This window comes from Opisthocomus hoazin, chromosome 8 (assembly GCF_030867145.1).
Source record: "Opisthocomus hoazin isolate bOpiHoa1 chromosome 8, bOpiHoa1.hap1, whole genome shotgun sequence".
Lineage (NCBI taxonomy): Eukaryota > Metazoa > Chordata > Aves > Opisthocomiformes > Opisthocomidae > Opisthocomus > Opisthocomus hoazin.
The window spans coordinates 15,283,609-15,307,678 of NC_134421.1; the positions used below are offsets into that span (position 1 = coordinate 15,283,609).

At 49.6% G+C, this 24,070-nt stretch overlaps 1 protein-coding gene across 10 annotated transcripts; it reads right to left on the reverse strand.

The window, feature by feature from the left end:
• Window positions 1-342: 342 nt before the first annotated feature.
• TMPRSS6 (transmembrane serine protease 6) lies at window positions 343-22,543 on the reverse strand. Of its 10 annotated transcripts, none has more exons than XM_075427720.1 (19): window positions 22,336-22,543; window positions 21,836-21,996; window positions 19,626-19,782; window positions 19,312-19,454; window positions 19,050-19,117; window positions 17,629-17,813; window positions 14,826-14,867; window positions 13,793-13,997; window positions 13,301-13,437; window positions 12,611-12,723; window positions 12,034-12,143; window positions 10,829-10,974; window positions 9,785-9,883; window positions 7,649-7,762; window positions 7,236-7,352; window positions 6,314-6,482; window positions 3,586-3,857; window positions 2,154-2,290; window positions 343-1,452 (listed from the first exon to the last, which is right to left on the reverse strand). In XM_075427720.1, exons 3-19 carry the CDS (start codon window positions 19,771-19,773, stop codon window positions 1,294-1,296), a joined length of 2,364 nt encoding a protein of 787 aa, XP_075283835.1. In that variant the 5' UTR covers window positions 19,774-19,782; window positions 21,836-21,996; window positions 22,336-22,543; the 3' UTR covers window positions 343-1,293. The 10 variants fall into 10 exon arrangements, with proteins under 10 accessions (XP_075283835.1, XP_075283834.1, XP_075283832.1 ...); XM_075427719.1 differs by having other exon boundaries at window positions 21,836-22,018; XM_075427717.1 differs by having other exon boundaries at window positions 22,095-22,543.
• Between the last annotated feature and the right edge of the window lie 1,527 nt (window positions 22,544-24,070).

The window sequence follows — 24,070 nt, forward strand, 5'->3', positions numbered from 1 at the left end:
TTTGGATTCATCACCTGGAGCCACCAGAAGTTGCTTGTGCTGTGCCTGTCTTTTGGGGGCTGGAGGTGGACGTATGTCTTGCTGCGTCTGTGCTGAATCCCCGCTGTGTGCAGCTGGGCTGGAGAGCAGGTTTGCTTATTGGTATCTGCACCCCTAAATCACAACAATAGACGAGGACCACCTATCTAGCTGGTGTATTGACCCCACTGCCCCTGGGGGATGGCTAATGGGGAGGGCAGGGGTGTGGAAACTTTCGCCAGTTGCCAGTGCCGGGATTGGAGTTTGGTCAGAAAGATATAAACCCCAAGAGCTTTAACAGGGTAAGGCAAACTAGAGCGAAAAAACCCTCAAATCAATTTTATTTCTAGTTCCAAAGATTGGCCTATTGTGTATACACACACACATATATATGTATATCTTTCACAAAAAACCCAAACCCGTAGCAGTCACTGTTTAAGCACTGTGCCCTTAAGCCCTCTCCTTCACCGCCTGGGTTGTCTGAGTTAGGAGATGGAAGCAGCTGAGATGCCCTCACATTAAAGCTACTTAGAAGGGCTGAAGGAAGGGGATGGGTGGCTGCTGCAATGCTTTTGCTGAGGGGCCGGGGCCTTTGCCTGCGGAAAGCACGGCGGTGGAGGCTGGGTGCTGCTCCAGCAGGGAGGCAGGTTGCGCTGCGGGGTGTGACGCTGGACTCGTGCCTGGGAGTCAATGAGATGTGAAGTGTTGCCTGGCTGAGCTGAGCAGCGTGCTGAGCAGCACAAGCCAGCTAAGAAAAGAAGCAATTAGGGAGATGGGAGAGGAGGAGTGATGGGAGGGGAAGGGGGAAGAAGGACGAGCAGCAGGAAGGAAGAGGGAGGCAGATTGATTTCACAGTTACTGGAATCTCTAACTGCATCAGTCACATTTTCTTTCAGCAAATGTTCCAGCAGAAGATTGTGGCTGAATCACATGGTTCACAGAAAGTTCAACTCCCCTTATTCCTCTTATCAGAAACCATGAACTTGGGACCACTGTGGTGTGTTGTGTCATTCCCCCCACCCCCAAACTCTTTTGGATGGATGGCCTAAAAACACCTTGGGATGCTCCCTGGGAGACACTGAGGGGCAAGAGGGTCTGTCTGCTTTCCCCTACGATCCCCAGTGCAGGCTTTTTTTACCCCACTCAGAAGAGCATCCTGGGTCTGACTACATCCCACACAGAAACACTCTTTCTCCGAGAGCCGAGTGAGGAAGATCAGGAATGAGTGCCATGTGAGTGTAGGTCTGATGGGAAGAAGGCAGAAGTTCACTCTTCTCAGCTCATGGTTTGGTTCATCCAGGCCAGCACTTGAGTGATCCTGGTGTATACTCCATAGTGATTTGGACGTGCGCATCCCATTCCCCAGCTGACCAAACCAGCCAGAAACCACCTGCCACTGGATTCTTTGCAGGCCAGCGGACCTCCAGAATCACCCTAGAGAAAGGAAAAGAAAAATGGGGTGATGGTGATCCACCAACTTCTCCTGCTGAATGACTACACTGGCTTTGAGTCCCTCTGTACGCAGATTACTATATTGTCTCAACTCATGCCTGGGACATCTGCAACGTCCCTTGTACCTTAAGCAGATGTCAAAAACAGTCTCCAGTGCAAACATACGACCCATCGTTGCATTCCTTCATCATGCAAATTCCTCCCTCTTAGCTGGCTCCCAAGAAGCTGACAGCTCTTGTTTCCTTCTGCTCCATGTGGGATTTCCAAATACATGGAGAGCAAGGAAGATGATGGAATTTAACTGGATACCCGGAGGGATGAGAGACAGGAATTCCTTGAGACTGATAGTAGTGAAGGAACAGACAGGTTACTGTGTGTGACAGATGCTTATGAGGCTGAGGGGGGAGGAGGCAGATGTAGGCTTGGAAGTGGGAGGTAAAGAGTGGAGAATGGGCTGAAGTGAGAAAAGGAGAAGTTGAAGTGTATTTGGATCCTAAGGCAAAGATACTGGGAAGAAGCGGTCCTGAGAGCAGTTGTTAGCTCCTTAGACCGGAGTCCAGATTGAGGGAGTCAGGCATTTTATGGTCTTTTCACCCTCGTTTCAGGCTATTGAGTGCATATGGGAGACTTGGGACACCCCCCACCTTTGGTAGTCAGCCCTGATCCCACATCTCCTCTGTCACCTGGCAGGCATCTTTCTTGCCCTTGTGGTATCCAGCACACAGCATCCGGGGGGAAATCACGTAGTGGTAGGCCTCGCTGCAGATGTCCTGCTGGACGAGCTGCACGTCCACCTTCTGCAGAACATTGCTGATGTGCCCTGAGGGGTAGAGTACCAAAAACAGTGCAAGTGAGCAATGGTGGAGCTTTCCACCATTTACTATGGTTCCCCAGCATGTACTCATCTCGTTGCATGCTGAAAGCTGCCATCTGCATCACTGTTCTGCTCTCCACTGAGACAGAAGTCTCTGACTTTCAGCAGAGCACTTCACCTGCATGGAAGGAGTAACATTCCCCTGCGGTACCTTTCCCTAAAGGGATATGCTGTAGGCACATCAGCTTTGGGGGCAAGGGGGGTTTTGATTTGGGGAAACCTCTGGGATATCAGAGTTTGGGGTTTGCTTCTCATTGCAATTGATATTAATCTCTTCTGGCTAAGTATGCAAACCAGGAGTGTCCCCTTCTGGATAGACCCCTGAGTGTTTCCATTTAGGAAGCCAGAGGAGCAAGTGTGTGAGTGTGAGCAAAGGCACTAAGCTGACCTAGGTGAGCACATCCATATTCCTGTGCCAGGCACTGCTAGAGAACAGCCTCGGCCTGTCTGTTTTCCCTAAAGGGAGGGAACATGAAGGGGCCGTGCCCATACACCTAAACTCTTCCTCACAAACCTGAATGGACTCATCCATACTACCCCATGGGAACTGGTCTTGGCCCATGCTGTCCCCAGCAGTGTGTGGGTACTATGTGGTCAAAATCACCAAATGGTACCAGGGCGCACACTAACAATTACACAGTGTGATCCTCATGGGATCCTGCACTGCTCCCATTGAATTTACTAGTACAGGTGTTGCTGGGGGGACCCAGGTCCTAGGGTCTTTGACATGGGAAAAATGTTCTTGCAGGGGCCACTAACAGTGTCCCCAGGAGACCCAGTCCCAGTTTTACAAAGAGCAGGTTTTTTATCTATCTATCTAAACTCTCTCCGGTCAGGCACTGACCCCGGGGGCACTGTCCCCAGGGAACAACCCAACAGGATCCCACATGTCTATGTAAGCATGGAGTTAGGCTTTGGGACTGGTGCTGCTCCATGTTGTGACCATGGCTGAATAGCCACTAGACAGACCCCTAATTCCTAAAGGGCTGTTCTAGTCTTTGGATGAAGGAACATGTGCTGTCCCCATACAGATTACCAGACTCTCATGTCTTCCTCTCTGAATGCAGTTTCAAGGCACTCAACAGGTAACTTTGGCCGACCTGTGACCCAAAATCAAAGGGAGTGAAGGAGGCATAATGCTTTGGGGAGAACAGAAACCTTTTCTGCCTACCCCATTTCTTAAGATATGTTTCCACCTTGGCTATGCTACAGTGGGCCACCAGAAAAGTCCTTGCACCCACCGCCTTCCTTGAGGGCCCCCCAGCCAGTGATCCAACAAGAAAGGCCAGGCTCAAAGAGATGAGAAGGAGCAGGCAAGCAGATGGGCTGGATTACAGATGAGATGATCACAGGATGGTCCAGCTGGAGCAGGGCCACATCATAATCATGGCTGTCCTCCTCGTAGTAAGGGTGTAGGAACAGGCGGATCACCTTGAAGGACACCTCTGTGTGGCTGGTGGCATTTTGAAAATATTTGCCCAAGTAAATGGTCCAGATGGAGGCAGAGGCCAGTCTGTAAGACACAGCAGAGAAGATAACTCATCACATGAACAGGAAAGGATGGGCAGACCCTGGCTGCTTCTGTCGCAGTCTTTTGAGGAGTCTCTGATATGGATGACCATCTCACTCAGAGCGGCCTCTTTTTTTATTTGGCTATTGATTTCCAGAAACTAGGTGGGACATCTCTTTGATGCCTTGACATGCCTGTACAGTGGCACCAACTTTGGGCAGACACTCATACATGCAGGTAACTTGCTCATATTTGCTTATTTTCTTTAGCAAAGCAGGATAAAAGGTGTATGTAGGTTAGGCAAGCAAGTGCAACTGGTCATGTGCAAGTGACTATGACAGGGCAGAGAGCAAGAGCTGAGCTGCTGAAGCAAAGCTACAAGGAGAAGGAGATGTAGACAAGGGGAACAAACTCTGAGAAATTTCTAAGAGGGAGTGAAGTGAGAAAAGCGTCTCAGAGGTGAGGGCATTAAGAGGCGTGACATCCCTTCACAGAAACAGGGGCTAAAGCTGGGGACAGCCTAACAAGGTGACACCTCTGAGACCAGAATAGCTAAGAGCTAACAGCCAAGGGAGACCCTGTCTCCAGGAGGAAGGTGAGGAGCAGAGCGGAACTTACCCTGGACCGGAGCAGGAGGAAGCAGGAGAAGGCTAGTTTTAGACTCAGAGTCCTGTTCATCCTTTGCCTTACACATACCGTTTTCTCCCATGCTGCCCCTCTGGGTGTGAAAGACTCCCTGGTTTGGTTTGACCATCTGTCTGGCTCCAAACGCCCCTTCCAGACTCATCTCCAGCCTATTGCCTGCACAGGCTGCTGCCCATAGCATGGCCCACCCCAAGATGCTGCTGTTCTTCTGCTCTTCTTTTTTGTCCCCCTCTTCTTACCTCTCACATCACTTAAATTCTTTCCCTGACAGGCACACACATATGCCATCTAACATGGCTGTGCTAGCTTCATCCATCTTGCATTGGGACACTCCAAAATGGCCAAATTCAGCTCACATGGACCAGTGGAAAGGCCTGTTCCCAGTGCTAGTGGGTTTCCTTGCTGGGTTTTAGGACGTGGGTAGGAGCATTGAGGAACAGGGTGAGGTGAGAATTGCAACCACAAAGCAGCTCCAGTCCTACCAAGGCTGGTGCCACCATGCTGAGGATGATCAGCAGCAGCTCCTCCTTCCCGAGCTCACACAGCTCAGGAGGGAAGGGCATCTGGGTAAGTCCAGCAGTACCAGCTGAGGAGGCGGGGGATCCCCACCGGCTCACTGATAGAGGAAAAGGGGATTTTGGAGGAGGTGGAGACTGGGCCTGAGGATGCACACTTCTTAAAATCATGGAATCATGTGGGTTGAAAGGGACTTTTAAAGGTCATCTACTCCAGCCTCCCCTGTAATAAGCAGGGACATCATCAACTAGATCAGGTTGCTCAGAGCGCCATCCAACCTGACCTTGAATGACAGGACAAGAGGAAATGGCCTCAAGTTGCCTCAGGGGAGATTTAGATTGGAGATTAGGAAAAATTTCTTTACCGAAAGAGTGGTCAGGCGTTGGAATAGGCTGCCCGGGGAAGTGGTGGAGTCACCATCCCTGGAGGTGCTCAAAAAACATGTGGATGTGACACTTGGGGACATGGTTTAGTAGGCATGGTGGTGCTGGGGTAACAATTGGACTTGATGATCTTAAAGGTCTTTTGCAACCTATGATTCTATGAGTCTGTGATTCTATGTTTCCAGGGATGGGGCATTTACCATGTCTCTGAGCAACCTGTTCCAGTTTTTTAACCATCCTCACTGTAAAAAATTTCTTCCTTATATCTGCTCTAAATCTACCCTCTTTTTGTTTAAAACCATTACCCCTTGTCCTATTGCAACAGGCCCTGCTAAAAAGTTTGTCCCTATCTTTCTTATAAGTCACCTTTAAGTACCGAAAGGCTGCAATAAGGTCTCCCTGGAGCCTTGTCTTGTCCATGCTGAACAACCCCAACTCTCTCAGCCTTTCTTCATAGAAGAGGTGCTCCAGCCCTCTGATTATTTCCATCTGATCCTTCACCCACGCAGTCCTGTCCAGCTGTGGACCTTCCTTCTCCTCACTTCTCCCCAATTTGAAAGGATGGGTGAACTCCACTGATCTGTATGTTACTGCCGCTGTTGTGGTACGTACACGGGGTGGAAGGAACTGGGGGAGAGACCTTCTGAAAGGGTAGACCCTAGGGGTGGGCAGCATGGAACCCAAACAGCATTCTCCGCAGGTAATGCTATCGTGGCCCCATCCTAGCACACACTGACACGTCCATAGCTGTGACAGCATGGGGACAAGCCAGAGCCAAAGCAAAGGTGCAGCTGTGAAATGTCTTCCACTACCACCACCCTCCCAAAGCTGCTCTCTGAATCCCTTTTCCCCTGCATGCAGACCCACATACCAGTGCATGTGTCCATACCCCTTTCTCCAGCTCCCTCCATTTACCTCTCATCCTGGAAGCAGTGCGCGGCTGAGACCACCCAGCGGTCAGCAATGAGCGTTCCCCCGCAAATGTGGCGTCCCCGAACTTGCAGGCTGGCCTGCCATGGCCATTCCCCTTCCACAGAATTCGCACCACCCACGATCCTGCTGAGAGGGGCTTGCAGCCCACAGTCTGAGGAGAAGGAGAGACAGCGAGTACTTCAGGGGAGGAAGGGAACATGATACACTGTGCCTGCCCTTCCTTTCCTACTTAACTGAAGAGTTGGACTTCTGCTCCTTTGCCTTACCCAGCCAGCAGATGCTTTGGGTACTGCCCAGGACAAGTCTAGCAAGCACTCCCTCCCAGCACATGCCCCCACTGATGCCTGCACAGCCTTACCCCACCTCCAGCTGCAGCCTGGGGATGCCTTCAGAGTAGTGCACTGTCCTGTCGGGAAACCTTACAGCCATTCCTGTTCACTGCCCACCAAGGCTCCAGAAAGCCCAAGCAGGGAAACCAAAACAGAAGATCTCTCCCTGCCAGTGACCATGCAGTCACGGTGATTTCCCTGGCTGGAGCCTTGTAGGATGGCACCACTTCACATAAGCCAGCACAGTGGTCCGACAGCCAGACTGTGGGCAGGACCTGGCCTGTGAGACATGTCCATGTCTGTCTGGCCTGATGCCTCTGCTTGAAGGAGACGGAGAGCAGCTCTCCAAAGAGCACATGCCTGCTCACAGCGCAGGGAGCTGGCTCATTGCTACTACCACCGCCATTGCAGGATGGAGCAATGGCACCGCTGCCATGGGGCCAGGGTAGGGAGACAGTGGTGGAGCAAGGGACAGTGGGTGCTCATGCTGGGGTGGCAAGGGGAAGAGGGGGGGACCTGCAGCTACGTGGCATCCTGAACCTGCCTGGCTGACATGTGACTGAGCATTTCCTCACCACAGCGCTTCTCGTCGGACAGGTCCTTGCAGTCTGCAGTGCTGTCACAGAGCGGGTTGGGTTTCTTCACACAGGTCCCATCTTCACAGCGGTAGGTGAAAGGACTGCAGGGAACCCCTGCAAAGAGGAAGAGGAGCCAGGGATGAGGGAGGGCGTCAGCTTGTAGACGCAGCCTGAAGTCATCTGAGGGGGGGGAAAAAGGCAACAGAGTGCTTGGGGGAACTCCATAAAGGATGACGGAGAGTTTCCTGAGCAAGTTTGGTCAGCTACAAACAGAGAAAACATTGTGAGGAGGTCAGGCACGTTAACTCCCAGCTGGTGCCCTTACCGCATGAGAGTGAAGTACGCTACCAACAGCCTTGGCTCAACCACGGGGGAAGGTTTTTGTCAGCCCAGCGCCATCTCCTCCCTACCTTCACTGCACTGCTCCTCATCGCTCCCGTTGACGCAGTCCAGCTCCTGATTGCAGACCCTGCTGAACTCGATGCAAGTGCTGTCCTCACGGCACTGGAACTTTGCAGGGCACACTGCGCAGGAGGGAAGCGCCCAGGAATTAGGCACGCAAGACAAGGCATCAGGTGTTTTGTCAAGGTCCTAAGTGCACCATCAGGCCCTGCAACCTCTTCGCCCACCTCATAAGGTGTGCTTAAGACCAGCTCGGGTGTGGTGCAGCTGTGTAGTCTTTCCCTGATCTACATTGTAGGTATGTCTGCACCCTGTCTTACACTTTGCTGATGCTGACTTACATTTCCTGGACTTCCTGGCTTGGCCTCGGACCTACCTCATCACTATGGACTTGCCCTGCAGTCACTGCACTCCTGGTTGACCCCGGGTTACCATCACCAAACCTGTTCTGCTTTCCTTGTTCAGGTTCTGCAGGACTGCATCTTGTCTGGTGAGGTCACTGTTCCTCCTGCCTTGCTGTCACCCTCTGCTCCTGGCTCACCTTCCCCTGCAGAGCGGCTGCTCCCCTTGCTCTCTGATACCTGAGCCCCGAAGAGCAATGGATTCCTCAATGTCCATGAGCTCTGACAGCTGCTCAGGATGGAGATGGGCCTAAGGTGCTTATCCATCACAGAGTTTGACTTCTGATTATACATTTACATAGCAGGAACTTGTCCTGTGTATATGTGTATCTACGTGCAACACCAAGCATGATGGGCCAGTATCCTCCAGCCATTTTCTTACTGCAATGACTATGATTTCTTCAGTAATTAGCATGAAGCTTCCAGATGACCAAAGGTACATGAAGATCGGAGGCAAAGTGAACACTGATTTTAAACACAATTCCATACAGACACGAAATGCATTAGCAGAGATGCAATAGTGGCAAGAGTGTAAGAAAGGAAGGAAATTACAATGTTTCTATTTTCTTTTTCAAATACAAAGTGGTGTTTCAGAATGCTGAGAAACAAATACATTTTTGTTCATTCTTGGTCTGTGTTAACCCATGGAACTGAATGACACAAGACATCCCTGGGTCCAAGAAGCTAACAGGATTCAAGAAAGGATTAGATATTTATGAGGATGCATATGTACCCATGTCTGCATGAGGGAAGCAGGCAAGCCCTGATGTCAGACAGCTGGATGATGGGACAGAGTGCACCATCAGCACAATTGCAGACAATACAAAACCCAGCCTCAGTGGTCCTGTGAGAGCTCTCACATTTCCAGCACTGAATAAAAACTTATTTGAGAAATATTTCTCCTTCTTTCTACTTCAGACTTTTTTATAACTTCCTCTAAATCTTTCAGAACTGGCCACTGTCTCCAGTGGTTCAGGGATCTCTCTGAAAAAAACAGCTGCAGGCGATAATTAATGAAAAATTAGTGGTGGCAGCAATGTGATGATGAGGCCCCAGTCCCACCAGGGATGGGACAGTAGATGAATTAGGTGTCGTGCCTGAGCCTGAATAGCTGTTCCTATGAGAATGGGGCATTGCAGGGGTCCTGGGATGACAGGGATGATGTCTGCATCAGCACTAACTGCTGTTGTTGGCATGAAGAACAGATGGCTAATCGAGGACTTAGATGCTCCCAAACTGGGGTGCAATACATAGGTGAGGATCTGTTGAGATCAAGCATCACAAATGGCCTGGGGGGAAAGGGGAGAGAGCAGAGCAGCGGGTGGTCTTAGGGAGGTGTGGGCAAGGTGGGAGGGGATGCTGAGTGGTATGACAGCAGTGGCCAGGGCTGAGGTTAATTGTTGGTCCTGGGTGGGGGGGAAGTAGGACAAGGTGGGAGACAGCTTGGGCAGGGGGCTTCTTTCAGGCTGTCTGGAACTCTTGGTGCATGAGTATTAAGAGATTCTCCCAGGAAGACTGTTCTGTGCGCAGGAGCAAGAAGCATTGCTGCTCCTTCCTGAGCAGGCTGAAGCCACAGGGCAGTGGGATGAGGCTTTTAAGGATGAAGAGGTTTAAGCTCCTGGAGGAGAGGTGCGAGGCTGTACCTAGGCCAACTGAACCCTCCAGGTCTCTGCCTGCCTTTGAAGGAGCAAGGGGCTGTGTCCTCCTGAGACCAGAGACCGTCCGGGGCAAGAAATCACTCACCACAATTTCTCTCATCCAGCTCATTGGGGCAGTCTTTGATCCCGTCACAGGCTGGGACACACAAGCCATTCACGGAACACAGGAACTCCCCAGGACAGGCTGTGAAACCACCAGAGAGTAGTTGGTCCCCAGTGACTGGAAACCTCCTTGCAGCAGAGCACCGTGGCTGAAAGTGGAGCGTGAAGCTGCACACCTTCCTGACCACGTGTGCTGCGGCAGCATGCTGGCGGCACTCACTGTGCTCTCCAAAGTCCTCTGTTCTGAGCAAGGGCAAGTGGAGCAAGGCTATGCAACAGGGAAGGAGGGCTGTTTCCCTGCTTCCCGTTGTACCAACGGGCAAGAGCCAGGATGATCACCAGCCTGGCATGCTATGCCTCTGGTTTAGTGCTGTTTCATGACTCCTGAATGCTGCAGGAAAGATGAAATAGGTTCTTTGGAGTTGTTATTAAAACTTGTCAGGGCCTTGAAGGGGTTGGTGTTAGACACGTGTTGCCAGGTGGACATATGCAGGGGCTGGTGTGCGTTATAGTCACTCTTTAGGAGGGAGATGGAGAAACCTTGGAAAGACTGACTGTGGGCGTGCATTTGCATATGTGTGTATGTGTATTTGTGTGTGGTTTTATTTTTCTCTCACTTGCATGGATTCCAAGGTGAGCAGGAAACAGCTCTCTCTAAGAGCTCTTAGAATTGAAATAAAAGTCTCTTCAAGCCAGAGATGGTCTGTTATTGAATTCCCAAGGCCAGTCTGTGATGTGGCACGGGGGTGAGACTGCAGACAGCTCTCTGACCTTGGGCGTTGGTGCATGGATGCTCTGGCAACATGCGGGAGGGCCACATGTGCAGAAGCAGCTTTGCATGTAAATGCCTCTGCTTTTGGGGACATCAGTGGTGTGTGCGTCACTGATTTGTGAGCATGTGCCTGAAGGGCAGATGGCACCTAGGGCTCATGGGATGTGTCTTGTGTTTCTCCTAACACCGGCCAAGTGTACAGGGGCTGCTGGTAGCCACCACTCCACTAAGGAGCAAGGAGGAGCCTGAACTTACGGTCAGATTGGTTGTATAGGCTGTAAGCTGCCTGTACGCCGGGGCCAGTTAAGGAGATCTGTGAGGTGAAGGTGATGGTGATGTCAGCTGAAGACGTGACTGGGATCCGCTCGGCGTAGGCTTGCAGGGTCCTCAGGCCACACAACCTGAGGAGCAAACACAGGCAGAATGTCTCGGGCAGGGAGGGAGGAGAAGACAATGAAGTGGGGCAAGGGGGCTCAGTGGGGCTGGGGTGGAAGGGGGCCACACAGCCTGGGTGTATGTGGGAAGCTTGGAAGGCAAAATGCCTTCAATATGGCATGAGGTCCAGAGTAACCCTACTATATTTGGACAGTTCCCACTTTCTGGTCAAGCGCTCAATTCAGGCCACACAAAGCAATTCAGTTCTTATATTTATCTTCCCGAAGAAGCCGTGTTGTAGAAACTGTGACGCTGACAGTTGAAGAGAGGAAGGCAGGGAGAGAAAAAGTTGAAATCCTAAGCCAGGGAAACATAGCTTCTGGATCAGACCCATAAGAGGAAAAGAAGTTACCCCACAGAAGCAGTGCAGAAGAAGTTAATGAGGTGGGCTGGGGATGTTTAGAAGGGAAAGGGACAATTTTGCAGTAAGTGGGAGGAAAAACAAAAGCATTAGGTCCATCCATCTCGGGACCTGCTTTGAGGAGATGGGAGCACAGCAGCTCTCGGTGCTTTGCACCTGGGCAGTGGTGGGCAGCAGCCTCAGCTGCATATGGATGCTGGTTTTGCGAAGTCACGCAAGGGCAAGTGGCTGTAGTCAAAGCAGGAGGATATGGAGCTAAGTGGAAGATCTGTACGGAGGTGGATGCGAGGCAATGACACACAGATAATATTGCAGAGGTGGTGACAGGCAGATTTGCAAACATGGGAGACGTGGGAGGACACCAAGGTTACACACACAGGAGAAAACTAGGAAGCCTGATGCAAATAGCAAGACAGAGTACGCAGGCTGGTAGCTCAAAGCAAATCTGTAAGAATGTGCTCACTGGGGAACCTGCAAACAAGAGAAGCTGAAAAAGAAGTAGACAAGCAAGAGACACCAGCACAAACAGTGGCTGCTGAGTGTGGTGACAGGCTCTCCTTCCTCAGATCTGGTGCCTGAAGTGAGCAGGGAACCTACAGAGGTTTAGTCCCAGTTTAATCCCAGGTGGGGAGTGAGAGAGAGAAACCAGGAGCCCAGCACACACCTTCTGTTCTGAATTATCCACTGTCCTTGGGTACAGGGCAGGTCATGCTTCTGTCTGCTGAGTGCGTAGGCGTCGAACCACAGGGCGACCCCGTAGTCGAGGGATGGGACCTGCAGGCAAGGGGGTCCAGCGCAGAGTGTAGATGACTCCTACGATCCCTGCATCCCACTCCGAATGACAGAAACGAGCAGGGTAGATGTGGAGGGAAGAGCTGCCAAGTCACACATCGCAGGCCAGAAGGAAGCACCCTCTAAACTGGGGCCATGCCACATCCGGGGTGGCTCTGCTGCTGGTCACAAGGCGTGGCAATTCCTAGCAATTTCTAGCAATCTGGTTCTGCCTTGAAGGACTCCTCTGGAGACCAGATTTCAGATTCCTTCTCAGCTATGGCATCGCTGCACTGGCATGCAATATTTGACTCCTTCCCCTTCAGAAACACATGTTATGTGGAGGCTAGGCAGGCTGCTTGCTTCTCTTGAAGATCTGACAGAGCATTGGCTGTGCCCTCCCTTAATGTGGGGAGAGCTGCGTGGGTTTCAGGGACGGTGTGGATGCTCTTGGGGGAGCTGGCTCTTACCGTCATGTGCCAGTTGCACTGTGTGATGGGTGAGTAGTAACTGGGGTAGTGTGGGGTGCCGATCTTCCCCTGCAGCTCCAGGCCCTCCCGCAGAGTTATATTCACTTCGCAGGCTGTAAATACAGACATTCAAAACCCTGCTACCTGTCAGCTCAGCCTCAGCCTGGGCATGTCAGGTACTCATCCCATGGTAGGAAGGCAGAAAAGGGGCTCTAGGAGCTGATGCTAAAGGTGATTGAGATATTCCATCATCCCCCTTCAAGGGGCCATTTCTACCTGGCAAGACTTTCAGCCTCCTCCTCTTTTTCAGAGAAGGGTAATGATAATGTATATTGCTGCTTTAGACACTTATATTGAATTGACATTTATCTGTGAGGGCATCTGGATGTGATGTCCAGGCCACATCTGGTCTGTCCATGCATGGGAGCTAGGGCTTGCTCCTAGAGTATCACGGTCACTCAGACTCTGCTTGCCAGAGCCTGGGCTATAAAGACTTGAGCCAGATGCTAATGTATGAGTCCAGGTGAGGGAGCAAAACCTAACCTGCTTTTTACTGACCACCTCTACCCTTGAAATCTAGAGTGAAGTCTGCCCCTAACAGGGATGGAGCATCTCTAGGAGCTGTGATGTTGTAGAAGATAACCTATCTCCTTCTGGTGTCTATGGCCTCCCTCTTCCAGCATTCCTCACCTTTGAGGGGCACCACTTGTGCAGAGAGGATGAAGGGGTCATAGTAGCTGTACATGGCTTTCTTCCACACAATGGACATGACAGGGCCGGATGAAAGGACTTCCACAACGGGCTCCTGCCGGCTGCAGCCATAGATCCTCAGGGGAAAGAGATAAAAGGATGGGAGTGAAGCAAGCAACAAACAAACGAAAGAGAATAACAAGAAAGAGAGATGATGGAGGTCTGTGTTATCCACAGCACACGCCTGCTGTGAGGCAATAACCGAGTCAAACAAAGGGCCAGCAGAGAGACAGCTTGTACTGCTGTAATCTCTCCGACAAACGTCTGGCTGTGTGATATCCCACATCAGTGACTTCAGCTGATCAGCGAGAGGCAGGTTCTGCATCAAAGAGAATTTCCTCTGATGTAGTCTAACACCTTCCCCTGCTGTGGTGTGTGGTGCCATCCTACCCAGCTTCCCCGACATGCTCGCCCTGCTCCGGAGCTACCTACGAGGTGATGAGGTGTTTCTCCAGAGGCCCAGCGGCGTCGTACATAGCCAGGCGGTCCCTGCAGTCTGTGAGAGTCCACTCCAGGCGTAGCTTGATCATGTAGCCCTTGAGGCCATGGAGGTGCCAAAGACAACTGGAGGCCAAGTAGTCAGGGCCCTCCAGCCTTAGGATGTCATCCTCCTGGACGTAGCTGTACCTGTAGCAACCTGAACCAAGGAGAAAGATATAGGAATTTAAACCTCAAGGTGATGTAAATGGAGGCAAAGGTAGGGTTAGAAGTGGTTGTAAGAGAAATTAAGATATGGAATTATCACTTGCGATATCAGTGTGAGCCCTATTTTGGGGTAAGGCTGACATCCCAGTGATTGCAGTTTACTCTTACATATGTTGCAGTGGCACCAGTCCCCTTGTACCAATGCCCCAGTTTGTCTCTATAAGGGCTGTCCCTTCTTCCTTGGTTAAGCCAATACTACCTCAGGCTTTAAATATCAGCACAACACAGTTATCTTCCACTGGCTGAATTTTCTTTTTTCATCTCTTTCTCCACTCACCCCCATACTCTTCCTGTATTTAGATCCCCCTCATCTGATTTCCAGGTTTCAGCAGGCTTCCAGTCCAGGATTTTTCAGTAAAAGTCAGCTTAAAGGTGAGTTTCCAGTGTAGTAGCAAATTGAATAGTTTCAACACTGCTAGCCTGGAATTAGCATCATTGTACCAGTACACCAAGCTATTTGAACAGGACTCATCAGGACAGGGACAAGGTTAAGGTGACTGCACTGCCCCTGGGGAGCTGATACCTCTGCACAGTGATGTGCTACTGGGACAGAGGTGTCGGGATGCTCAGAGCAGTCCAGCATGTAGCTGCCTCATGTAGTTTGGATCTGGCCAAGCAGCGACACTGGTGCTCCCTTGCTGCTGTTATCATCTGTCCTTCCCAGGATTTACAACTCCAGGAAGCCAACAAACTTTCTGTCCCCTGTAAAAATCCCTCCCATCAAGTCACAAACTCAAAAGGAAAGGAAAAGTTAGCCTACCCAGAGTGGATTTCAGCACTACTATGTCTTTCACACTGGATTCTGTTAGAAAGGAAATATATAAAGGAAGATAAACAAAAAGACAAACTGTCAGTATCTGAATGCTAGCAGGGCAGGTGATGACTCCCTTTCTTTTTACGTAAACGGCTCATAATTTCGGCATGGGGCACACTCCAGGTGTTTCGCTGTCTGCTCTCAGGGACTTGTTTCAGTCATGCCTTCCCTACCCCATATCTCTGGGAAATCTCTCTAGCCTCTGCCCAAAAGCCAACAGCCCCAGTTCATGCTTACCAGCCCACCACAAGCTTCTCTGCCTTTTTTCCTTTCTTGTTTTCATGTGCTATTCCAGGACCTCTTTCCCTTCCTAGGAGGGCTGGACATTGCCTCAGGCAGCCACCCCCCTCCTCTGCCAGCCGAACCACAGGGCACAACCCCACTTCCCAGAGCCTTCACCACCTGCTTACCCTTCCCTGCTCTCCCAGTTTAAATAACTCTCACTGAAACTCATGAGAGTTACTGAGGGTAGGGAAGGAGGTCTCTTTTGATGACCCCTGGTTGATGAGCTACTCAACATCCTTGTAGAGTCCACCTCTGGAGAAAAGACATGCAGAGAAAGCCACCAGCAAGGAGTACAAATCTGTGCAAAACAGAGTCACTGGGTGGACAACGCCTTTAGGAGAGCTGGGCTTTGCTCCAGCCTCCCAGCTAAACTGGGAGCGGCCAGAGATCAGGTGCTGCTGGGAATAATTGCCAAAATAAAAGGCACCGTGAGGTCAGTTGGGTGTGAAAATTGCTGTTGGGGGCTTGCCTAGGTCAGGGCTTTGGTTTTTTTGTAGCTCCTAAGCAGAGTTTGCAATCCTGTGGGGACAGGCTGAGCAGTTTCATCGTGGTAAAAACAGATGTTGTGGAAAAGATGATACTGCGGGCAGAAGACAGGCTGCTAGAGAATCTCATGTGCTGTAGGGAAGGACATATGCTGAGCTGATATTAAGTACTCTTTTATCTGAAGATAATAAAACTAAGTTCCTGTAAGGAGAATGATGTCCTGAAACTCCTCGGGGGAAAGGGGAGGCTAGTGTCCTGAGGCGAGTGTAGCGGTTAGTAAAAATGAAGCATTGGAGAAGTTGGAGAGGCTCCTGTGCTAGCCAAAGGTTTGCAGCTTTGTGTCTTCAGGCAGGCTGCAGCGAGACTTAATGTTTAGAGCTAAGCAGGTCAGTAAATGAGTCTGCCAGAAAGCAATGAAGTGCTAGTGACTTGCTAAGCTAGCTAGTTTTTCACTCCAATTTTACAGACCAAATGAAGCCAGAGGTTAAGTCACTGGCTTGAGGTCACCCTGGCCCAGCAGTAGAAGAGGTTTCTGGCTTTTGCCTTAGTTGTTAGATTGTTCTTCTGGCTGGAGGAGGCAGAAAGGACTAGGGAAAGCAGAAGGAGCTGAAGAAACTACAACTGGTGTGTTAATTCCAAAATAGAAAGAAGTGTGGTCTGCTGAAATGAATAAAACAGTGAAACAGATGCAAAGGGAAAAAGAGAGAACTGGGAACAGCTAGAAGAATGGCACTGTCACTTTTATTTGTTTATGAGTTACATTATGAAGTGAGCAAATGAAGAGAAAATGCTAGATGGGCTGACTTGGAAGAATTTAGTGTATTGTCTTATGATATCTTTCTAAAGAAAGTTAATTTAAATTGGCTGAGCATAAGATCTAGTATGCTGGAGACAAATAATAAGTAGAAGTAAGTGACTAATGGTAACTGAGGGAGGAGATGTCTTCATGAGATGCTAATGCAGCTTCAGAATAAGATCTTAACACAATGGTCTGGATGAGAGAGTGAAAATCATTTTGAGGAAATCAAATTTTCTTTGGGGACACCATAAAACCAACCCCAAAAGCAAAATAAATGAGATATGGAGGGAAAAGTTAAAGAAAATATGGGTGGGATACGTTAAAAGGAGATTGACTGTAGAAAAATGCAAGATAACATGTCTGGGGAAAAAACCTTAGAGATTCAACATTTCACGGTAAGAACAAACTTGGAAACGAGAGCCCCAAGCGAAGAGAATAAACACAATGTATTTTAAAACCTGTGAGGTCTGGGGCTGTGTAAGAGGGATCAGATCAGGCCAAGAAGTTATGGCTTCTTGCAAAGATCAAATGCAAATTCCATTGGACTTGGATGCATTGAATATAGATATATCCCCATGTCCTTTATCAATGACCTATTTTACAGCAGTTCTGTAGGGGCAGCTTTCTAAGCAGGCTGTGATCTTCACTTTGGGCAGCAATAAATAATCCTTAAAATTGCATGTCAGGAATTGAAGTGACAAAAATGCTTTGTCTCGGCGTAAAACTAGTGATGAGTCAGGTATATTGCCTTGTTCTTCTCTCAATCAAGTAGCCTGGAATAATCTCCCAAAGGAAAGCAGGAAACCTAGTTGCTTTCTACTTTTTAACTCATCTGATCAAAGTCATGAACTGTGTAAGATCTTACTCCACAGAAGCCAAAACTGATGAGAGGAGAAAAAAAAATTATATAGCTAGACATGGTCATCTGTACCTCCAATAATCTGTAATCATTCAAAGGAAAGATGCTTTTTGTTTTTAGAATCAAACTTCAGTTCTCCTCCATGAGGAAGAAACGTGTAATTGTATCTCCTGATCCTCACTTCTTCCCTGTCCTCTTCAGGTTTCCCCTCTCCCCTTCAGTAGTGACTTCTGGCCTTTTCTCCTAACCTCCCTTCAGCACCCGATGAACCTTGGAGCATTTTTGACTGCTCAGGCCACAGCTGAGCAGCTGGTACTTACCCAGCAGAACCAGTGAGTCTGGGTTGACCCTGTACTCCGTCTGGTAGGACAGGCTGCCCGAGCTGTTGAAGCTGGTGGAGAGCTCTTGACGGAGCATCATGTTTACCCTCTCAGCAGTCACCTCCTTCTGCTGACTCTCAGGGATTTGGAGGGCAAACCAGAAGAAGAAGGTCAGAGCCCCCTCCCTAACAGAGAAATAGCGTGTTAAATATCCTCTCTCTTCCTCTCCAGAATCACTGGAGAGGCAAACCTTAGAGATCAACGCCCTACTGGTTTTCCAGAAATCACACATATCTATGTGGACTTTCCAGCTCACTGCTGTGACCCAGACGAACCACTGAGTGAGGCAGGAGAGCTGCTATGTCCATGGCACTAGTTAATGCTCAGTCCGTTGGGAGAAGAAGGCATTTTATGCCATCTGGCTTTAGCGATGACCATATGTGGTCCAATTAATGTGAAAATTAATCAAGAGTGGTCTAATGAGTAGTCTCATTTCAGGTAGAACTGACCTTTGATTGCTACTGACCAGAGGTTGAAAAGAAACACTTGAGACTTCATTGTCTCACCTCCCGGTGGTGACAAGTGGATGATTTATGACTCAGTACCTTACCACAAGTCATTAATGCTGGGCAGGCTCAAGCTGCAGGGGACGGTGACTGGGAAAGCTCTGTTCAACCAGCTGGCAGAGAAAATTGGCTGGGGGAGGGGGAAGAGATGTTGAAACAAACCTTTGTTCAGTAACAGGCTAGAGGAAGAATTGCAAGTGAAACTTTTCTTTGCCCAGCTGAAAGTGGAGTTACATCAAAATTGGATTTTTCCTTATCTGAAGGACAAATTTAGGGGTGTAGTTTTCCATGGAAAATAACTCAGAAGCAAATGTATACGTCAGTTTGGAAGTTATTCCTGCTTTCTCAATCTACTGTGATGACCTGCAAAGCTGTAGTCCCACATCTGTCCCATTCCACTGTTACCCTATTCCCAGGTGGACCATGCTTCTTGGCTGGAACAGCTTTTCCATGGTGCATTCTGGCCTCTCCCTTCTGGTGCCTAGAATCAGGCCATAAAATGACTTTCTTGAATTAGAGAAATTAATTTCCAGCTGCTTAGTTTCTACTGAGAACACCAAGCCCATTTTTTTTTTCAGTTCTTCCCAGTGATATTTTTTCCTTTCTTGAACTTTTGCCTGTCTGAAAAATTTCTCAGCTTTGGCTTTTCGTCAGGACCTCAGATGAACATGAACATCAAAATATCCCCGGCTCTGTCATGCTGGAACTATTCTGGATCTGGACTGCCCAGCCTAGCCTAGAGCTCATGATGGGGACTGCAGCAGTTTATAGTGGCCGGATTTCAGAGAAACCAGAGTACAATTGACTGGAAGCTTTCATACATGAACAAGCAAAAATGCTCTTGGTGCTACTCACCCAAAGGCATACACTGTGCTCGAGTTGTAATATTGACCCAGATCTGTGGCGTGAATCAGTTCCTTCAGCTGCAACGAGAATGTCATCCGATAACTACCTTGCAATGTTACAGTGGAAAAGGACCTATGGCCAACCATTTATTTCACCCCTCTTGCTGTACAGACCCACAGAGTCTGTCACTTGGATGGGAGTATCTGACCCGTTCCTCTTTCTACTCACTGAACTGCCTCAGGGCCAGCTCTGGTCATGAAATTGCCCTCACCATCTTCTGGAGCTTAGCTGATTCCAACCAGAAGGCTCTGGACTCCACCTGCCCAAGGTCCGGGGAGTACTGGCGATTGAGGACCTGGAGACTACCAGAGTAAAACTGCAGGACGGCCGGTTCCAGGTGCCATGGTCTGTAGTCTGCCAACAGAAGACACTACTGGATTACCTTGCTGATATGTAGGAGAGAGGGGTTTATCCCTATGTATGAATCTGTAAAGATCACTCAGAGTCACTAATGTGCTTTGGACTGGGCATTGCCTTGACCCCATCCACCTGCTGCATGGGGAGCAAAACATGTTGAATTTTTACCTAGGAAATACCAGGTTGCTGCAGCAGCTCCAGCCAACACAAGCAAGGCTATCCCAAGGGCCACATAGCGGAGGCAGTCACGTGAGTTACTCTCTGATTCGTCCTTTGAGAGGGAGTTGGCATCTTCCTCCTGTTCCTCGGCCTCCATCAGGTACACCTAGTGACACAGCACGCCATGGTCAGGCTGGGTTTTCTGTATCCGTTTACATCTGTCTCTGGAGATGCTCCGCCATCTCTGTGCTCCTCTCCCAAGATCTATAGCCCCAAGCGATCTGGTTACATCAAAGACTTTGCTCACTGCAAATGTGAGTAAAACGCCTAATTCAGTGGGAGACGGGCTTCCAGGACACTGCCTTGTCTACATCTCCTAGGGAATCCCTCAATTTTCAAAGGTCAAAACCACAAATGAGTACAACAATGAATTTCTCCAGAGACAGAAGTGTTGTCCTCCCAGGCTGGGAATTGTTTTAAAACTGGTATTTTATTGACCTAGAAATCAATGCAAAAGAAAATCTGTGACCTCAGATGCACACAGAAGTTGCACACAACTGCACAGCCTGGGAGCCTGAAGTTGCCCTTTGCCTGCTGTGCCATTTTGCTCTTGGTCCCCAAAAGTAAGCAAACCCTGGCATTCCCACCAGATGATGTGTCCCAGTGCTAAGTCCATGCTGGCACTGACTAATTTAATACATTACATGAATTTTCTGTTTTTTAAATGATGTTGCTAAGTGTAATAAAACTGTTATTTCCATGCAAGGGGAGAACTTATCACTCTCTACAACTACCTGAAAAGAGGTTGTAGTGAGGTGGGCATCAGTCCCTCCCCTCAAGTAATAAGCAATAGGACAATAGGAAATGGTCTCAAGTTGCGCCAGGGGAGGTTTGGATTGAAAATTCGGAAAAATTTCTTCACCAAAAGGGCTGTGCAGCATTGGAACAGGCTGCCCAGTGAAGTGGTTGAGTCAGCATCCCTGGAGTTATTTAAAAAGTGTATAGATGTGGCACTTAGGAACATGGTTTAGTGGTGGACTTGGCAGTGATAGGTTAATGGTTGGACTTGATGATCTTAAGCATCTTTTCCAAGATAAATGATTCTATGACTCAGTAGCTGAGCTAGTCAGGAGAGGGCATCTGAACAATATTCAGCCCTCCACCATGCTCTGCTTGTGCCAGGGAACACCTTCTGGCTTCCTTTACCCCTTGTCTACCCCAGACTGATTCTTTTACCCCAGCCTGACCAGCACCCCTTCTGTCAGCCCCAGATTCTGAGGGTAAGAAATGCCATTGCCCAAGAAAGCCACGTTAATATTGGTTATCTATCTCACCTGCCTTCATTTTCCCCTTCATTCTCCTTCTCTGCCATCACCCAGTGCATGGCTGCCACCAAAATCTTTCTGTGATTCTGTGGCTGGAGAGGAAAGGGATGTGACTGCATCTGTGTGGGAGGGCACAGAGGTCTTGGGGAATGCCTGTGCCCTGTCTATGCGTGAGTCATCCTCACGTCCAGTGGTGTGTGTGATTGTGCAGGCATGAATGCACGGGAGGGACTTGTTGCAGATGTGGGAAGAGATGGTTGACCTCGCCCCTTTTTGGGTACCCTGAAGTGTTCATACAACAGGGGCAAACGGCCTTTTTGGTCTCCTTGCTTTCCCTGAGTTACTGAGCCCCGAGTCCTCCAGGCTGCCTTGCAACACAGAAACATGCTCACAGAACATAAATACCAGGTAAATGACTCTGAAACGTTAAACCCGGTTTGGTGAACATCGGCACTCGGACAATCAGCCACTTATCTGCTTGCTGTAACACATGCTTCCAGAGAGCCAAGCAGTACAAACAGGCCCAGCACAGACTGCAGTCCCTTGCTTCTCATGGGCCACCTGTCCGTAAAACCCCTGGGGAGGATCTCCTCCCCAGTCAGCCAGGTTGGGCAGTCCAGGAGACCACGGGCACTTCTCCGCTACGACAGCATCCCTTCAGAAGCAGCAGGCACAAGCAAAGAACCGCAGACAGAGGGGCGGGGGGAGGAGGGCAGGAAGCAGCAGCAGAAGAGCCTCTTTGTTAGAAGATTTGATGGTAGGCACTGGGGCTTCCCCCGGCGCTGCAGACCTACCTTTGAAACCTGCTGCTGCCTGTGGGCCCTGGCCCACACCCCCTACGCAAGCCAGCTCACACACTCACAGGGGCGGGGAGAAAGGAGGACATTTATTTACCTAGGCTCAAAGTCTTCTCAGCGATCAATAACCCAATGCCATGTCCCTTCAGCTCGGCCTTTGTCCTGCACCGTCCTGCTTGTGGTGGGTCAGCACACCCTGTGCGATGGCTTTTTTCTTTTCTGAAATGGAGGTTTCAGAGGCTTGCAGGGGGAGATGATCTGCAGGGTAAGAAGGGAGAGCCTGGAAAAAATCAGGGTAGGAGCACCTCCAGCTGTGCAGGGAAGAACAATCCAGGAGGCTGGTGCAGATAGCTTACGTTGTCCTCCTCGGGGGACAAGAGGTTGCTGAGCAACTGATGTATTTCTTAGCTACCCTCCCTGGTCCCATTGGAGGGCAAGGCAAAGTGCAGGGTGTGTGCTCCCCAGCACAGAGTTGGAGCAGACGGTGTCTGGCAGGTGTAGATCACTTGAAGGAGGGAAGGTGGTAGTAGACAGCAGGTCTGGTTACCACAGTTATCAGGCAGACAAAAGCAAAGAACAGTGTCTCTCAGTCCTCACCTACAAGACTCTCTCCAGTCTTCTTGTGCTTCTTGCTGCCCAGTCTCCTGATGCTGGGCTCCGTGCACTCAGTTGCACCACAACTCGCTCATCTCTGCGGCATCTGCTTCTCTTCTAGCCCCAGGTCCTCCTCACCTACCTTGCCTGCACCACCTGCTTACAGCCCTGCAGCTCTGTACATGCCTCTTTGATTTTCACAGAAAGCAACCACACTCCACCTAGAGCAGAGTAAACAGAATTATTCTGTCAATAAATGGGAGGGGTGGGACAACTCTTGACCTGGGGCTGAGCTCCAGCCAGTGGCATTGACCTGGGGCTGAGCTTATATGGGCCAGGGCTCGTTTGGGTTCCTTTTGGCAGCTGGGTAAGGATAGCTGTTTTCAGCTCTGCCACTGGTTCACATTTAGTCTGGGACTGCATGAAGACTAAAAGCCATTTCTGTAGCTGCCTCATGGTGGATTCTGGTAGATAAATGTTGTGTGTGTATGAAAAGCTGCAGTGTTTTACTGGAAATGTGTCAGTGTGGTTATCCCAACTAACTCATTGCTGTATGTATGGGAAATTGAGGGATGCAATCACAGTAAGAAATGCTTTTAGAACTTCTTGAGAGATGTAAGAGACCAGATTTAACTTCTAAAAGTTACTTTCAGCCAAGATTTCCGCAGACAACTGGGGTCTAGCTGCATCTTTAGACATAGCCGTGTATGGCTTTCCCAAGCTTACATTATGAGGGCTTGCCACAGTGGGTCAGAACCCAGCTGAGGGTATTTCCCAGTGCCAGAGACCTTACGTTTTTGTATCCATCTTTCCTGGAAAGAAGCATCCTCCTTCTCTGGTGTTTTCAGCAGAACCAAAAAATACAGAATCTCAATCTGATCTATCTAAGCAAGCGTACCACATCTATCACCGCAGGCTTTTGAATCAACCAAGGACTCAAAACCTTGATCAGATTTGACTTCAGAGGAATTCCTTTGCTGTAAGTACCTTTTACTTTCCGCTTCTCCACAGTAAAAAAGAGTAAGGGATGTGGGAGGAGGCTGAGAGTGATGTTGCTTATTTGCAAAGTGTCTTGGAAAGAGGGATATGAGAGGTGTGACAGCTATCGGTGTTGTCTCCAGGCTTAAGATAAAGAGAGGACTCGTGTCTATGGCTGTTAGCTCAATCTTTTCCACACAGTGCTGGCGTTCAGCTTTGGTTTGCCTCTGGTACTGATGGACACTGTTGTAGCACCTTCTGTGGTTTTGTGAACCACACACTGTGCATTCACATCAGCTTGAGAGGGGACCGCTCCCCATGTGACATTTCCAAAGAGGTCTCGGGGACCCAGCAGAGAAAGGGCCTTGTATCACAGAGAGTGTTATGCCTTTGGTATTCACAGCCTAGGTTACTCACGTATGAGACCACATGATCTTGCCTTCCTGGAAGTAAGTCCGGTTATCGCCAGATCTGATGTTGAGCACTTCCTGCCGCAGTGTGTCACACATTCACACCCAGCGGGGCTGCGAATGCAGTGCTCACAACTTGCCAGCTCGCAAGCTGTCAGCATTTTCAGAAGGGGGGGGAGAAGGAATACTGAGCCAGCAGGATGGTCCTCAGGGGCTTGCTGCAGGATCACTTCCAAGTCTGCTTTCTGTTTTAGGTGGCTGAGTCCCCTGGTGAAGGCAGTAGGAAGGATGGCTAAAGGTATATTGGTCCGAGCAAAGCTTTGCCTGGTCCCCTATTTAAAAAAGCTGTT